Source organism: Harpia harpyja, chromosome 11 (genome assembly GCF_026419915.1).
Source record: "Harpia harpyja isolate bHarHar1 chromosome 11, bHarHar1 primary haplotype, whole genome shotgun sequence".
In the NCBI taxonomy this organism is placed as follows: domain Eukaryota; kingdom Metazoa; phylum Chordata; class Aves; order Accipitriformes; family Accipitridae; genus Harpia; species Harpia harpyja.
In genome coordinates, this window is record NC_068950.1 from 1,174,966 (window position 1) to 1,191,509 (window position 16,544).

General features: G+C 69.9%; 1 protein-coding gene across 2 annotated transcripts; it reads left to right on the plus strand.

Moving 5' to 3' along the window:
- The first annotated feature begins 1,422 nt into the window (after window positions 1-1,422).
- Window positions 1,423-16,544, plus strand: APC2 (APC regulator of WNT signaling pathway 2). 2 transcript variants are annotated; one of them, XM_052801403.1, is made up of 15 exons: window positions 1,423-1,524; window positions 6,235-6,393; window positions 6,516-6,606; window positions 6,681-6,849; window positions 6,930-7,038; window positions 7,137-7,250; window positions 7,724-7,801; window positions 8,548-8,640; window positions 8,738-9,122; window positions 9,296-9,391; window positions 9,544-9,683; window positions 9,761-9,838; window positions 9,921-10,037; window positions 10,126-10,340; window positions 10,437-16,544. In XM_052801403.1, exons 2-15 carry the CDS (start codon window positions 6,253-6,255, stop codon window positions 15,898-15,900), a joined length of 7,290 nt encoding a protein of 2,429 aa, XP_052657363.1. In that variant the 5' UTR covers window positions 1,423-1,524; window positions 6,235-6,252; the 3' UTR covers window positions 15,901-16,544. The 2 variants fall into 2 exon arrangements, with proteins under 2 accessions (XP_052657363.1, XP_052657362.1); XM_052801402.1 differs by lacking the exon at window positions 1,423-1,524 and adding an exon at window positions 5,501-5,682.

Consider the following 16,544-nt stretch of genomic DNA (forward strand, 5'->3'; position numbering starts at 1 on the left):
GCTGTCAGTGCCAGGGAACGGGGACAGGGATGGCCGGTGTCCCAAGCTCTGAGGAGGCTTTTGAGGTGGTGGCCTCTCCAAAAACCACCCGGCCAAGTCTCCAGCCCCGGCGGCGGTGATGGGAGCCCCGGCACTGCCATGCTCTGCGAAGCCAGGGGCCGTTTGTCACTGTCCCCGCGGCTCCTGGCGTGCTTGTCTCTGGTTTTGCTCCTTGCTGTCACCCCTTTCAGCACCAACGCCACCACCCTGCCCCGGCACGTCTCGAGCGTCGTGGTGATGGATGGGTTTTGGCACAAGCTGCGCTGGGAAAACCTCGCGACCTTCAGGCGGGCAGTGACGCAGGCGCACAGCCGAGATGGTGGCAAGCGCTCTGAGGGTCTCATCCCGGTTTTACCGGGACCGAAAAGCCACGCCTTTGCCCTGTGAGGCCTCGGGACCTGGAGCAGCTGGGCTCAGCACCAGCCCCAGGCTTTGGTTGGATTGGTGCAGGCTGTTGGCAGAGGGGAGGGTGGCAGCGGGGGCCGTGCCCGGGGGCTTTGGGACACGCTGAGCTCAAGGGGTGGTTTCGGCTCGTCCCTGCCACTGGCCCTGAGTGTGTTAGGGGGTCTCTCGGCACCTGGCGCCAGCTTTTCGGGTCTTTTAAACACCCTCCAGCCCTTTCCTCCTCCCTGGCGATGCCATGGCACACCCGGGGCCATTTGTCCTTTAGGGAAGATCTCCCATCATGGTGCTCGGGGTCCCTTTTGTTCAAGAAACGTGACCTTGAGGGTCCTCCGCTGGCATGGGGGGACAGGGCTGGGGTCACTCGGCCTGGTCGAGGCTGGGGGTGCACCCTCAGCCCCCAGCCCTGTCCCCCCACCCCCGGGGGAGAGCCAGGCCACCCCAGCCAGGCGGTGGGTGACGGTGGCCTTGGCGTGTGTGGTGCCGGTGTGGTGCATGGCACAGGTCACGGGCAGAGCAGCAGGATCAGGCCTGGGGCTGGATGCGACCCCATGTTGTGTCCAGCTGGGCCCTGCTCAATGCTCCTGGCTGGGGGGGGGGGCTGATCGGCCGGGGGTCCCGCTCCTCCCGGGGTCCCACTCCTCCCGGGGTGATGCCAGGCTCAGCCCCGCACCGGGCAGAGTGCGACCACCCCCGGGTCTGATCCCCCCGGACACGATGACAGTCCCGGCCGGCTTGGGGGCGGGGGGGGGGGGGTCAGATTTGGCCCCAGGACAGGAGCAACGGGGCAGATCCTGCAACCCCCAGCGTTTTTTTTTTGGGGGGGGGGGGGTCATGGAGATCTCCCCCATCAGCGCGGGGGTCCCTTCTCCCCCTTCCCCGACGCAGCCCCGGGGAGGGGGGGGGGGGGAAGGCGCGGGGACCCCCCCCCCCCTCGGCCGCCGCCCTCTCCCGGCCGCGGCGCCGCTGGAAAATCCCGACCGGGAGCGGCGGGGGGGGGGGGCGGGGGCGGGATGCGGCTGCTCGGGGCCGCGCCGGCTCCTCGCCCAGCTCCGCAACGCCGCCGCCGCCGCCGGGGATGAGGTACGGCCGCACCTGCCCCCCCCCCCACCCCGGGCACCCCCCGGACCCCCCCCCGGGCACCCCCGGGGGTCCCGGCGGCTCCGGCCGCTGCAGCCACCGGGGATGGGGAGGGGGACGGGGACCGGGGGAGGGGGGGGGGGTTGCGCGGCGGAGGGGAGCGGGGGGGGAGCGGGGTGCGGTGCCGGGTTGCGGAGGGGCTGGATGAGGCCGGGGGGGGGCCCCGATCTGCACCCCCCACCCCACCCCCCCCCAGCGGCGGAGGGTGCCCCCGGCCCCGGCTGCGCTGAATGTGCCGGCATGGGGCGGGCGCGGCTCCAGCCCCGGGGTGGGGGGATCGGGGGTCTGGGGGGGGCGGGGGGGCGGGCAGCGTTTAGCCCCCGCATCCCCGGCCGCGGGGACAAAGGCCGGACAATGCCGGGGCTCTGGCCGGGAGCCCCCGGGCGGGGGGGGGGGGGGTGCAGCACCGACCGCCCCCATCCCATCCCCATCCCATCCCCATCCCATCCCCATCCCATTCCCATCCCCATTCCCACCCTGCGGGCAGGGGGATGGGGGGCAGCGGGGCCCGCGGCTGGGGGGGTCCCTGCTGGGGTGGCAGCATCTCCCACCACCCCCCCCCCCCCGGTGCGGGCTCGGCTCCCCGTGGAGCCCCTCCCGATGCTCCTCGCCCAAACCGCCCCGGTGGGGCTGCTCCAGGGGGCTGGGGCTGAGCCCCGGACCTGGACCCCCAAACCTGCACCCTCAAATCCACATCCCATCTTCCCCCCCCCCCCCCAAACCTGCCCCTCAAAAATCGCGGCGTCTAAACCAGCACCTCAACCCCACCCAGGGGTGGGGGATCCCATGGGTCCCAGTGCCATGTCCCCAGGCAAGGGTGTCCCCAGCCACCCCTGGATGTGGGGTGCTGAGTGGGTGCTGTCCCTCTGGCCCCAGTGCCCATCCCCACGGCTGCCCTGCCCGTGGGCTTGGGTGGGGAGCTGGCCCTGGGGGGGGGTCCCTGCATGGGGGTGTCTCTGCTGGGGGCGCAGGGGACCCCAGCACTCGCCCTGCCAGGGCCCTACATTTGTCTAAGGGCCCTGACGTGCGTGTGCACGCAGCATACGTGCGCGTGTGCACGCGTGTGCACATGTGCGTGGGAGCAGCCGCTGTGCGGGGGCATGGGAGGGACGTGGGTGCCGCAGGGGGGTCGGATGCCGAGTGTGGGGAGGGAGCAGGTCCCCTGTGCCAGCGTCCTTGCGTGTTCCCCCATGTATGTCCCTGCGTGTGCCCCCATGTATGTCCCTGCGTGTTCCCCCATGTACGTCCCTGCGTGTGCCCCCATGTATGTCCCTGCATGTTCCCCCATGTACATCCCTGCGTGTGCCCCACACGTGCCCCTGCCGCCCAGCAGCCGTGCAGGGGGGCTGCGTGCCTGGGGCCAGCCTGGTGCTCCCTGGGGTGGGTTTGCTGTGGTCGGGGGTCCCCGGGGCCGGGTCGATCAGCAGGAGCTGGCGACAACACACTGTTTGTTTAACGTCCCCGGGGGCTCCGGGGGCCGCAGCCGGTCGGGGGCTCAGATGTGGCTTCTGTCGGAGGCGGCTGCGCTCGGCTGATGCTGCAGCGCTGGGGTCCGCCGTGGTCCCCGTCCCCATCCCTGTCCCCATCCCCAGCGCCGCCGCCGGGCTGGAGGGAGCCGAGGGGTGCGGGGGGCACGGGGTGCGTGGGGCGCAGGGGTCCCCCAGCCCTGCCCTGCTCTGCCCAGGCCGAGGCGGTACGGTGGGGTGGGCAATGTGGTGCAAAAGGCTGATGCAGCGGTTTGGACCGTGCAGGGGAGGACAGGGCAGCGCAGCGGGGAGCGGTGGGTGCCGTGGGCGAGACGGTGCGGTGGGCGACACGGCGTGGTGCGGTGGGCAGCGCAGATGCTGCTTCTCTACCCACCGATCTGCTGCAGCATCTGCCCCGCCGGCACCTTGCCGGATAGATCCAGTGGCCTCGGCCAGTGCCGGGGTGCCCTGAGCAGAGAGGGGCAGCTCTTGGGTGTCGGAAGAGTCGGGTCCCCGGGACCCCGAGCCATCGCATCCCCCCAGGGTGTGCCCACGGCAGCCCACGGCCCTGCCCGATACCCGGCCCCACACCGCAGAGCCCCCAACAGCCCGTGGGGGGGGGAACGGGCACTGGGTCCCGTGGGACAGTGACCGTCACGGTGCCAGAGCGTGGGCTGCGAGAATGTAGCTGCAGCCCTGGCCCCCCGCTTCCCGCAGCCCTGGCCCCCCCCTTCCCCATTGTGTCTAGACGCTTCGCAAATGCAGGTGCAGCCGCGCCAGCCCCTCCCCGCAGGCTGCAGATGCCCGGCGCTGCTGCAGGCCACTGCGCTCGGCCGTCCCTGCCAGGGGACCCGGGGGGGTCCAGAGCTCAGACATCCCCCCTCCATCAACCCCCTGTCCCTCCCCAGGCTCCCCTGGCCAGGGCAGGAGAAGGGCAGGAGCTGGGCTGAGGCTGGTGGGTGGGCTGGTGCTGTGGGGTGTCCCAGCCCTGCAACTGCACTGACAGCCCCCCCCTGGAGCTGGGGGGGGCCCACAGACTGGTCACCGCCCCGCTGAGGGGCTGCAGCAGCCCCCAGGCTCTTCCAGCTGCTCTCTGCCCCAGCAGCATCCCACCCCCTGCAAATCAAAGCTGTCACCGCAGAGCTGTGGGGATGGGGGTCCCGGGGGTGGGTGGGGGGAATGGCTTCGTGCCTCAGTTTCCCTCTGCCTCATCCAATGAGGCTGGTGCCATGTACTGCCTGGGGTGTCCAGCAGCCAAATGTCCCAGCCAGTCCTGACCTGCTGCAGCATGACACAGCACCGTGGGGCGGGCGGCCGGAGCACCCCGGCATCGCGCAGGGTGGGGACACCCCGTGGGCAGCCCCGTGGGAGGGGGCTCAAGCAGCACCCACCCCCAGCTGAACCGGGGGGGGAGACTCCTGACTCTGAGCAGTTCGGTCAGCACTGAGAGGTTTGGGGTGCTGGGGGGGGGGTGGGGACGTGTTCCCCTGCAGGCGTGGGAGCCCCCAGCTTTCATCTTCACCCTGCTGTGTCCCACAGTGCTGAACCCCCCCGGCCCTGTGTCTGGTGGGTGCTCGGGAAGGACCAGGGACCCTCCTGCGCTGCTCCATCCACTGTCGCCGTAGCAACGGGAGGCCGTGCTCATCCCGCATCCCTCAGCCTGCATCCCTCACCCATCCTCCCGCATCCCGTATCCTCCCTCCTGCATCCCTCATTGTCCGTCCTGCATCCCAGATCTGCAGCCTGTGTCCTGATCCTGCATCCCTCATCCCCCCCATCCTTCTGCTGCCTCCCACCCCTTGCTCCCCCACCCTCACACCCCCCCCCCCCCAGCCCTCCCAGGGGTTATTTCTCTCCTGGGGGGTTATTTGCTGCCTGGGCAGCAGTGGGGGGGTGGGATTTGCACCGTGGGGTCTTTGTCTCCCTCCGTAAGCGTGGCTGGCCCCGGCGCAGCGTGGGCAGAGCTGGGTGGTGGGGAGGGGGAGGCACACCCCACAGTGTGACCCAGGTCGGGGCAGGATGGAGGGGGTCCCCCAGCCGGTGTGGGGTGCAGGGATGAGGGAGAAGTTTAGGATCGGGGCTGGGATGGATCCTGGGGTGGGAAGGACATCGGTGGGGCCTTGGGGAGGGTGCTGGGTCCCACCACTGTCTGGTGGGGCCTTTGTGCTGGAAAGGGGGGGCTAGACCCTCCCCGCAAAGGGCTGGCGGAGGCAGAGAGACCCCAGAGCTTTCGGGAGCCGCCGCAGGACAGCTTTGGGGGGGCAGGGACACGGATGGTGCTGGGGGATCGATCTCTGCCGCTGCCCCGGGCAGCCACCGTCCCTGACCCCGCTGCGGCGGGGGGACGGGCCCGATCCTTCCCCAGCCCTGCAGGGGATGCAGGGAGGGATGAGCCGGCGGGGGGTGCAGTGGGGTGGGGTGAGAAGGCCCCCCCCGCCTCTGCTGTGCAACCCCCCCCATCTATGCACACCCATTGCACGCACACTCGTGCACACACGTGGCACTGACGAAGGCGGCGCGGGGCCGTCGCGCTCTCGGCCGCCAGCCTGACCCGCTGGGGTGGTGACGAGGGGTCCCCGTCCCCGTCCCCCCCCCATGTCCGCATGTGCCGGTGCCGTGTGCGTCCCCCCAGCAGGTGCGAGGGGCGGCCGCGGGCGTTGCGGCAAGGAGGAGGTTTGGGGGGGCCGAGGCCAGCTGGGGGGGGGACAGGGGGTCTGGGGGGGGCTGGAGGGGGCAGAATGGGGCTGGAGATGCTGCCGGGGGGGGGCTGGGGTTGGTTCTGCTGCGGGAGGGAGCGAAGCGGGAGATGGTTCAGAGAAGGAGAAGACAAAAGCGAGACAAAGGGGGAAGGGAGCGGAGGGCTGAGCTGCTGCAGAAGATGGAAATCAGGCAAGGGCTGGCAGGGGGCTGGGGGGGCCCGGGGCTGCCTGCCTGGGGGGGAGACGGGGACGGATGCCTACTCCGTGCTGGGGATGTCCCTTCTGGAAGGCTTTGGGGGGCACCAGGTCTTGCCAGGGCAGCCTGCCCCCTCCCTGGGGGGGCCGTGGGTGATGGGGGGTCCCCTGGGCTGTGCTGCGGTCCTGGGCAGGTGGGGGGGTGCTGGGGGGGGTGCAGCGAGGGTGCTGTGGGGCAGGCTGAAGGTAGAACCTCGGGGTGCTGCCCACCTCCACCCCCCCCCCCACCGCAGGCGCTGGAGGAGGTGAAGATGTCCGGCTCCATCGCCTCGTACGACCAGCTGGTGCGGCAGGTGGAGGCGCTGAAGAAGGAGAACAGCCACCTCCGGCGGGAGCTGGAGGACAACTCCAACCATCTCTCCAAGCTGGAGAATGAGACCTCGGACATGAAGGTGAGGACAAGCCCGGCAGCGGCGGGAGACACAGATCCCATCCTGGGGCTGCGGGGAAGGGCACACAGGGGGGGGTTCTCTCTGCGTTTCCCCCTGCCCCGATGGCTCCATCTCTGTTTTAGGAGGTCCTGAAGCACCTCCAGGGCAAGCTGGAGCAGGAGGCGCGGGTCATGGTGTCCTCGGGGCAGACGGAGGTCCTGGACCAGCTGAAAGGTGGGCGCCCAGGCAAAGTGGGGAGGGGGTCCCCCCCGCCAAGCCCACCCTCACGCCACTGTCCCCGTCCCCAGCCCTGCAGATGGACATCACCAGCCTCTACAACCTCAAGTTCGCCCCGGAGGCGGCCGGAGCAGGGCGCAGCGCCGAGGACAGCCCACCACCACCCGCACCTCACCGGGACGGTGCTGGGGACCTGGGCAGAGCCACCCTCCGGCTGCTGGAGGAGCTCGACCGGGAGAGGTGATGGCCGGGGGTGGGGGGGGATGCATGGGGCCGGGGGGGCCGGGGGCAGCACTGATGGGTCTCCCCCCCCTCCTCAGGTGCTTTCTGCTGGGCGAGATCGAGAAGGAGGAGAAGGAGAAGGTGTGGTACTACGCCCAGCTGCAGAGCCTGGCCACACGCCTGGACGAGCTGCCCCACGTGGAGACGGTGAGTGGGGGGCATCCTGGGACCCCCCGGGATCCAGGGTGCGGGCAGGACCCTGCCCCCCTCACACTGTCCCCCCCCCATGCTGCCCCCCCCCCCAGTTCTCCATGCAGATGGATCTCATCCGGCAGCAGCTGGAGTTCGAAGCCCAGCACATTCGCTCGCTGATGGAGGAGCGCTTCGGGACGGCGGACGAGATGGTGCAGCGAGCGCAGGTCAGGGAGGGTGGGAGCCGTCCCTTCCCCTCTTCACACCTCCCATCCTGCGCCTGGGGGGGGTCCAGCTGCCCCCTCCCAACAGACTCAACCCTGTGTGCCACCCTTGCGCCCAGTGCCACGCATCCTCACACCCAGCCCCATGCACCCAGCACTGTGCAACCTCACACCCGGCACCGTGCAACCTTGCACGCAGGTCTGTGCACTCTCTTGCACTCTCCCACCCAGCTCCTTGCACCATTGCACCCAGCTCCTTGCACTCTCGCACGCAGCTCCTTGCACCCTCGCACCCAGCTCCTTGCACCCAGCTCCTTGCACCCAGCTCCATGCACGCTTGCATCACCTCTGCGCACTGTCGCACCCAGCCCCGTGCACCCTCACGCCTGGCTCTGAGGGTGCTGGGGGTCCCAGGGTGGGGGTGGGGGGGTCCCAGCCCTCGCTGACACCCACTCTGCCCCCCCACCCCCCCCCAGATCCGGGCATCCCGGCTGGAGCAGATCGACAAAGAGCTGATGGAGGCGCAGGACAAGGTGCAGCAGCCGGAGCCGCAGGTAGCGGGGACGGGGCTGGGGTCGATGGAGCCTGGGGAGGGTGGAGGAGGGGGGGGGGCCAGGCGCAACCCCCCCCCCCGCCATTGTCCCCATCGTGTCCCAGTCACCTGCCAGCTCGGCACAGCCGGGGCTTTGTGTGGCTCGGGCACCGTGAAATGGGCAGTTGCCATGGAGACGAGAAGTAGGCCACGGCGGGCGCCGTGGCTCCCGCAGCATCTGCCGGCCACCCCACCGTCGCCACGGCCCCGCCGCCATCTCTGGTCCTTCCGTAATCCCACGGCCGCTCCATCGCCCCTGGCCCCTGCCATCGCCCGCGGCCCCTCCGTCGCCCACGTCTCCCCCCATCATCTCCAGCCCCTCCATCACCCCCCCCAGTCCCGCCGTCGCCCCAGCCAGCCCCACGTCTCGCACGGCCCCTCCATCGCCAACCCACGCCGGCAAGTTCCGTGGGCTCGGCCCCGGCACAGTCCACGCTGCCCGCTCCGCTCGCCTCGCCCACGCTCTTCCCTTCCTGAGCCTGCTGCTGTGGCGGCTCCCCCCCCCCCCCCCCAACTCCCCTTCCCCGATCAGCCCCGATTCCGGCTTAAAATACAACCCCGGCATTGACGAAAGCAACAATTGCAAAGACTGGGAAACGCTGCCGGATTTAACGGCACCAGCGGGCTCCTGAAAAGCAGGGAGCAGCCGGGCAGGGGGAGCGAGAGCGGCGCGTTGCGACCCCCCCACACCTGCCCCCTCCTCCGCAGCTCTGCGGGAAGGTGCCGGGCATGGAGGGGGACGGCAGCCTGGACCCCCCGACCCACCCCGAGGAGGGGGGCAACAGCCTGGGCAGCAGCAAGGTGAGGGGCAGCCGTGCCGGAGCGCGGCTGGGGTGGGCTGCGCAGGAGGAGGGGGGGGGAATGTGGCCGTGCGTAACCCCGTGTCCCCCTCCCGCAGGTGGAGGTGGTCTTCTGGCTCCTGTCCATGCTGGCCACGCGGGACAAGGACGACATGTCCCGCACGCTGCTGGCCATGTCCAGCTCGCAGGAGAGCTGCCTGGCCATGCGCAAGTCGGGCTGCCTGCCCTTGCTCATCCAAATCCTGCACGACTCGGACGGCGAACCGGGGCCCCCCGAGAGCCCCGCCAGCGCCAAGGACGCCCGCATGCGTGCCAACGCCGCCCTCCACAACATCGTCTTCTCCCAGCCCGACGAGGGTCAGGCCAAAAAGGAGATGCGGGTGCTGCACGTGCTGGAGCAGATCCGCTCCTACTCGGAGACCTGCTGGGACTGGCTGCAGATGCAGAGCAGGGACGGGGGCAGAGGCCCCGAGGGTGGCACGGGTACGGCGGGGGGGGGGCAAGTGGGGTGCCGGCGTGTGCGTGTACACACGTGCGTGGCGGTGCACGCGGGTGTGAGCATCCGTGTGTGCCAGAGGTGGTGGGCGATGGTGGGGGGGTGTTTGTCGGTGCCAGACCCCGGGGCTGACCCCCCCTGCCCCCCCTTCTCCCCGCAGCACCGGTGCCCATCGAGCCCCAGATCTGCCAGGCCACCTGTGCCATCATGAAGCTCTCCTTTGACGAGGAGTACCGGCGGGCCATGAACGAGCTGGGTGAGCCCGGGGTGGGGGCTCCATCCCCGGTGCACCGCAGGCATCCCTCCCCACCCTCCTCCCCGGTGCAATAGCAGCAGCGCTGGGGGGGGGGGGGTGTGCCATGGGGGGGGGGGTCCCTTGCCCGAGTCATCCCCTCTCCCATCCCGCAGGCGGGCTGCAGGCGGTGGCCGAGCTGCTGCAGGTGGACTACGAGATGCACAAGATGACGAGCGACCCCCTCAACCTGGCTCTGCGGCGCTACGCGGGGATGGCCCTCACCAACCTCACCTTCGGCGACGTGGTCAACAAGGTCGGGGGGGGCTGAAGGGCTGGAGTGGGGCTGGGGGGGCCGCGGCATCACCCTCATCACCCTCATCCTCCCCGCAGGCGACGCTGTGCTCCCGCCGCGGCTGTATGGAAGCCATCGTGGCTCAGCTGGGCTCCGACAGCGAGGAGCTGCACCAGGTGGGTGCCGGCGGCACGGGGGGGGGCTCTCCCAGGGAGGGGGACGGTCCCTGTGCCCACCCACCCCGCTTTGCCCTCCCAGGTGGTCTCCAGCATCCTGAGGAACCTCTCCTGGCGAGCCGACATCAACAGCAAGAAGGTGCTGCGGGAGGTGGGCAGCGTGACCGGGCTGACGCGGTGCGCGCTGCACGCCGGCAAGGTGAGTGCCGGGGCGGGCGGCAGCGGGCACCGGGGTGCCCGGACGGGGGCTGATGGGGCTGTGCGTCGTTCCCCCCCGCCCGGGACAGGAGTCCACGCTGAAGAGCGTCCTGAGCGCGCTGTGGAACCTGTCGGCGCACAGCACGGAGAACAAAGCCGCCATCTGCGGGGTGGAGGGAGCCCTGGGGTTCCTGGTGAGCACCCTCACCTACAAGTGCCAGAGCAACTCGTTGGCCATCATTGAGAGCGGCGGCGGCATCCTCAGGAACGTCTCCAGCCTCGTCGCCACGCGGGAGGACTACAGGTGACGGTCGCCGTGGGGTGGGGAAGGCGGCGGGGGGGGGGGGGGGGGGGTGTCAGGGACCGTCCTGATGGCCGAGGGTCCCTCCTGTCCCCGCAGGCAGGTGCTCCGCGACCACAACTGCCTGCAGACGCTGCTGCAGCACCTGCGCTCGCACAGCCTCACCATCGTCAGCAACGCCTGCGGCACCCTCTGGAACCTGTCTGCCCGCAGCCCCCGCGACCAGGAGCTGCTCTGGGACCTGGGGGCGGTCAGCATGCTGCGCAACCTCATCCACTCCAAGCACAAGATGATCGCCATGGGCAGCGCGGCCGCTCTCCGCAACCTCCTCACCAACCGGCCCCCCAAGTACAAGGACACCGCCGTCGTCTCGCCGGGCTCCTGCATGCCCTCGCTCTACATGCGCAAGCAGAAGGCGCTGGAGGCCGAGCTGGATGCCAAGCACCTGGCCGAGACCTTTGACACCATGGAGAAGCAGAGCCTGAAAAGCCAGAGCGTAAAGAAGCCGACGCGGCACATGGAGAGCCTGGTGAAGGACTATGCTTCCGACTCCGGCTGCTTCGATGATGACGAGGTGCCCAACGTCTCCACCGGTGTGGAGACGGCCAGCGCCTCTGTCCTGTCCATGTTCCTCAACTCCTCCTTCCTCCAGGGACAGGCGCTGCCCCGGGCGCTGGCACAGAGACGATGCCCGGAGCCGGAGAAGGACGGCAGCGGCAAGCCGGCCGAGCCCAAGAAGCTGCCGCTGCCGGAAGATGATGTCTCGCTGGCCGCCGAGAAGTTGGCCAACAAGATCTCTAGCACGGTGGCCAAGATTGACAAGTTGGTGGAGGACATCTCTACCATGCACACATCCTCAGATGACAGCTTCAGCCTCAGCTCGGAGGACCACTGCCTGGACTGGCAGTACGGCCCCGAGGAGGTGCACGAGGCGCGCGCCCAGTCCTGCTCGCCGTGCCGCCTCTCAGATGCCGGTGGCTTTCCCAAGCGGGAGAGCCTGAGCCGGGCGCACACGCTGCTGCGGCTGAAGACCGCCTACACCAGCCTGTCCAACGACAGCCTCAACAGCGGCAGCACCAGCGACGGTTACTGCACCAAGGAGCACATGAAGCCCTGCACCAGAGCCGCCTTCCTCGACTACCGGGATGAGCTGCGGCGGTACCAGCAGCGGCCGAGCCGGCTCGACCTCAAGAGCATCCTGGGCAGCAAGCCGGAGCGGGTCGAACCCCCAGTGCTCAAGGGCAAAGACCCAGCCGAACCGGACAAGCCGGAGCAGCGAGACCTGCCTGAACGGGCCAAGAAGACGGTGACTTTCCCCAGCCCCAAAGTGCTGGAGAAGGAGCCCGAGTGGAAGAAGGAGGCGGGCAGCAAGCTCTCCCCCGACGCCCAGGTCCACACCATCAAACTCTCCCCGTCCTACCAGCACGTCCCCCTGCTCGAGACCCTGGCCAAGAGCACCGCGGCCACCGGCGCCGGCCACCACCCCTCCCTCCTGGGCAGAAAGCAAGCCTGGCTCCCCCCCACGCTGCTGCAGACGGCCGAGACCTTGAGCAAGATCCCGGAGAAGCTGCCCGCCCACCCGCCGGCCATGGCGGAGCAGGAGTCGGTGCAGAAGTACTCGGTGGAGGATACCCCAATCTGCTTCTCCCGGTGCAGCTCCCTCTCCTCCCTCTCCTCGGCAGACAACGTGCTGGACGGGCAGAGCCACAGTGAGAACGACCTGGACAGCGACTCCTCCCTGGAGATCCTGGAGATGGAGGAAGGGGATGGGGAAGGTGAGGATGGGGGGCAGGAGAAGGAGAAGGCAGCAGATCCAGGTCCGGCCACGCTGGTGGGGATCTCCCAGCCCATCACCATCCCCTTCCCAAAGCGCGACAAGGTCTTCCTGCGGGAGTCGTCGCCATCACGCCAGGAGGACCTCACGCCCTCGAGCTCCTCGGAGAACTACATCCAGGAGACGCCACTGGTGATGAGCCGCTGCAGCTCCGTCAGCTCCCTGGGCAGCTTCGAGAGCCCCTCCATCGCCAGCTCCATCCAGAGCGACCCTTGCAGTGAGATGATCAGCGGCACCATCAGTCCCAGCGAGCTGCCCGACAGCCCTGGGCAGACCATGCCGCCCAGCCGCAGCAAGACACCCCTCTTCGAGCTGGGCTGCCAGCCGGAGAAGGAGACCAGCCAGTTCAACATCCAATGGGAAAACAACGTCAAGAAGTTCATGGAGATCACCGACTTCAAGGAGCGCTTCCAGCTGCCCCAGGACCTGGACTCCATGGTCTACTTCACGGTGGAGAAACCCAACGAGAACTTCTCCTGCGCCTCCAGCCTGAGCGCCCTGCCCCTCCACGAGCACTATGTCCAGAAGGACGTGGAGCTCAAGCTGATGCCCACCTTCCCAGAGAAGAACAGCCTGAATTTTGTGGCTCATGAGAAGCGGGAGGAGCGGCGGGAGGAGCGGTACCTGGAGGGCCGGCGGCGGGCCGACCGCCCCGAGCCCCCCGACGACGACGACATCGAGATCCTGAAGGAGTGCATCAGCTCCGCCATGCCCTCCCGATTCCACAAGGTGAAGACCTCCCTGCTCTCCGGTCAGGTCCTGCACCCCCAGACGAAGAAACCAGTGCACGTCCCTGTCTACATGCTGGTGCCAGCCCACGCGCACCCCGGTGTCCCCAAGCACCTGCGTGCCACTGCCCGTGACCTCTTCAAGGACGACGACTCCTTCACCGACTCGGCCGACGGGACCCCCGTCAACTTCTCCAGCGCCGCCTCGCTGAGCGATGAGACCCTGCGCTACCCGGCTGCCGAGGAGGCTGAGCACCCTCACGGCCCGGGGACGGGGTGCCCGGCGGGGGTTCTGCCCGAGGGGCACCGCGAGGCGGGCAGCGCCGGCACCATCCCGGCCAGGAGAGCCGCCTCCGGCAGCTCGGCGCCTGCCCGGCTCAGCTCAGCCTGCAAGGGGAAAGCGGGGTTGAGCCGTGGCCAAGGCGGGGAGGGGAAGCGGGGCCAGCCCCCCGCAAAGAGCGGCCCCAGCCTGGAGCTGGAGGTGGGGAGGACCGGTGGTCCCCCCGCGAGGAAGGATGCTGCCCGGGAGGACGGGGTGGCCTTCCAGTCACTGTGCCACACCACCCCGACGGAGGAAGCCGTCTACTGCTTCTACGAGCAGGACTCGGACGAGCTGCCCGAGGCGGGCAGGGATGCGTCCGGCAGCAGAGCCCAGCCCAGCCGGGCGCCCAGGAGGGAGCGCTGGGGTGGCTCCGTCCCCCGGAATGAACCTGAGCCCGGTCCCCGGCCGGCGAAGGCGAAGCCGCAGAACAACCTCATCGCCGACGAGACGCCGCCGTGCTACTCCCTCAGCTCCTCCATGAGCTCCCTGAGCGACGCCAACCTCTCCGACGGCGAGGAGCGGAGCCAGCCCTGCGGCAAAGCCCCCCGGCCGCGGTCGGCCACGGCGGCGGGGCAAGCGCAGGGGGGCTCCCCCAGCTCCCCCAGCCTCAACTCGGAGGACGACCTGCTGCAGAAGTGCATCGGCTCGGCCATGCCCAAGCGCCGGCGGCCCTCGGCTCGCCGGAGGATGGCGGAGCGCAAGCAGAAGCCGCCGGGTGCCGGCGGGAGGGAGCGGAAAGCGGAGGCAAGGCACTGCCCTGCCGAAGACACCGGCTCCGACCGGGGCTCGGACCTGGACAGCGTGGAGTGGCAAGCCATCCAGGAGGGTGCCAACTCCATCGTCACCTGGCTGCACCAGGCTGCTGCCTCCCTCTCGCGGGAGCCTTCCTCTGAGTCCGACTCCATCCTCTCCTTCGTGTCGGGGCTCTCGGTTGGGTCCACCCTGCAGCTCTCCCTGGGCAGGCAGGAGAAGCAGCGAGCCGGCAGCGCGGCTGGCCGGGATGCGGCGAGGAGGGAGCACAGCAAGAGCCGCCCAGAGAGGAAGGCTGCGCCGGGTGCCCGTCCCGCCGGCCGTGGAAGCGCCAGGGCGGAGCGGAGCCCGGCGCCCACCAAGCCGGTGCCCAACCTGCCCGTGGTCTTCCGCGGCAGGACCGTCATCTACATGCCCAACCTGGCCAAGGATGGCCCCAGCCCGCGGGCCACCCCGAAGAAAAGCCCTGCGGCAAAGCCCGAGGCGCCGCCGGCCAAGAACCTCTCCCTGAGCCAGCAGCGCTCGCGGAGCCTGCACCGGCTGGGCAAGCCCCCCGAAACCGGGGAGCTGGCGCTGCCCAAGAGGAGCACCACGCCGCCCGCCCGCATCGGCAAGGGACCCCCCTCCTCCGGCTCCTCCCGCACCTCCACCCCCTCCCAGCACGCTCCCAAGAAGCTGCCGTCGCCCTCCCAGCTCGCCAAGCAGGGTAACCCAGCCACGGGCAAGGCGGGCGGCTCGTCCTCCCTGCCGGGACCCCCAGCCAGAGCCGCAGCCCCCAAGTCCCCGGCGCCCAAGCAGTCCAAGACGCAGAAGTCACCCGTCCGCATCCCCTTCATGCAGAAACCCAGCAGGAAGGTGCTGCCGGGCCGGGGGGCCATGCCGGTGCTGGAGGAGCGGGCGGATGGCGGCAAGGCACGGGGCAGCGGGCCGGGGGGGCCGGGGGGCAGCCGGCTCAACCTGGTGCGGATGTCGTCCGCCCGTTCCAGCGGGAGCGACTCAGACCGCTCTGGCTTCCTGCGCCAGCTCACCTTCATCAAGGAATCCTCCAGCCTGCTGCTGCGGCACCGCGCCGAGCTCTCCCCGGCACAGCCGGCGGCCTCGCTGCCTCGCCGAGCCTCCCCGCAGCGCAGCCGTGCCGCCCTCCCGGCCGTCTTCCTCTGCTCCTCCCGCTGCGAGGAGCTCAAGGCGGCCAAGCCGGCGGCCCCCAGCCCACGGCCCCTCGTCCCCAGAGCCCAGCCCGGTGGCAAAGTCCCCGCCGGGGTCAAGCCGCCGCGGAGGACCAGCTCCGAGAGCCCGTCCCGGCTGCCGGTGAAGACCAGCATCCCTGCGCCCGAGCCCTTCAAGAGGTACTCCTCGTCACCCAACATCAGCGTGGCGCGGAGGACGGGCAGCCCTTCCTCCGTCCTCTCTGCCCGCTCCGAGGCTTCGGCACGGCGGCAGCAGACCGAGGCGGTCCCCGGCGGGCAGCCGGCAAAGCCGCCGGTGGTGGTAATGAAGGGCACCTGGCGGAGGATCCGGGACGAAGACATCCCCCACATCCTCAAGAGCACGCTGCCTTCCTCCGCCCTGCCGCTGGCAAGTGCCGGCGAGGAGGAGCGTCCCGGCACCCCCAGCCCCAGGAAGACCAGCGACGCCGTGGTGCAGACCGAGGACTTCGCCGCCGCCAAGACCAACTCCAGCACCTCTCCCACGCTGGAGACCCGCGAGGGACCTCCGCACCCCCGCGCCGCCTGCGATGGCGAAGCTCCGGCCCCCGCCAAGACCGCCCTGCCCATCTCCTTTGGCCATGAGGCACCCGCCGGGACCTTCCCCGCCAGCCGGCACGGCTCCCCGAGCAGAGCCGCCCGCGTCACCCCCTTCAACTACGTCCCCAGCCCCATGGCGGTGACGGTGGTGGCGGACACGGCGGTGGAGAAAATCCAAGCTTGAGCAGCTGCCGCGGATGAAGCCCCGGCAAAGGTCCCGCGACACTCCCCTGCCCCACGGGAGCTGGCCAGGGCTGTGCCGGGGAGGGGGGGGACACGGTGATGCGGGACCGCTGGGGACCGGCAAGTCACCCCAACCCGCCGCCTGCCCTGGTTGGGGTCTTGCTGTACTGGAGCGTCGCAGTTCTCAGTGCCGAGGACCGGGCAGAGCCGGGGAGACCCACCGGGCGCTGGGGCCAGGGCTGATACCCCAGCCTGGGGTGAGTCTCCGCGGCCATCTCTTCCCACTGATGGACATCCCGGGACAAGCCAAGGGGAGGCCGTGTCCCCACGTGCCCCCATCCTGCTCGCCTGCCTCGGGCAGAGGCTGAACCAGGGCCTGATCCTGCACGCCGGGGAGTCGGCACGCCGCGCCCCAACGCCAGGTCTCCGCCGCATGCTTCAGCTTGTCTCGGCACCAACACCCGGCTCTGCCGGCAACCACAGCTCATTTATTAATGGGGGGGAAGGGAACGCACGGCTGGATCAATGCAGGGAGAGGCTTCGTGGGGGGAGAGCATGTGGCCGTGGGGAGACAGGGGCCAGGACCCCCCATTTGTGCTGCTGGAGGCTCCTCATTAAGCTGCGTGGCTGATTGCTAATGGGTAA

Coding starts and splice junctions, on each gene's coding strand:
- APC2 (XM_052801403.1), top strand. CDS start 6,253: ATGTCCGGCTCCATCGCCTCGTACGACCAGCTGGTGCGGCAGGTGGAG. Junction 6,850..6,929: donor GAGGAGCTCGACCGGGAGAG/GTGATGGCCGGG, acceptor CCCCCTCCTCAG/GTGCTTTCTGCTGGGCGAGA. Junction 10,038..10,125: donor GCGCGCTGCACGCCGGCAAG/GTGAGTGCCGGG, acceptor CGCCCGGGACAG/GAGTCCACGCTGAAGAGCGT.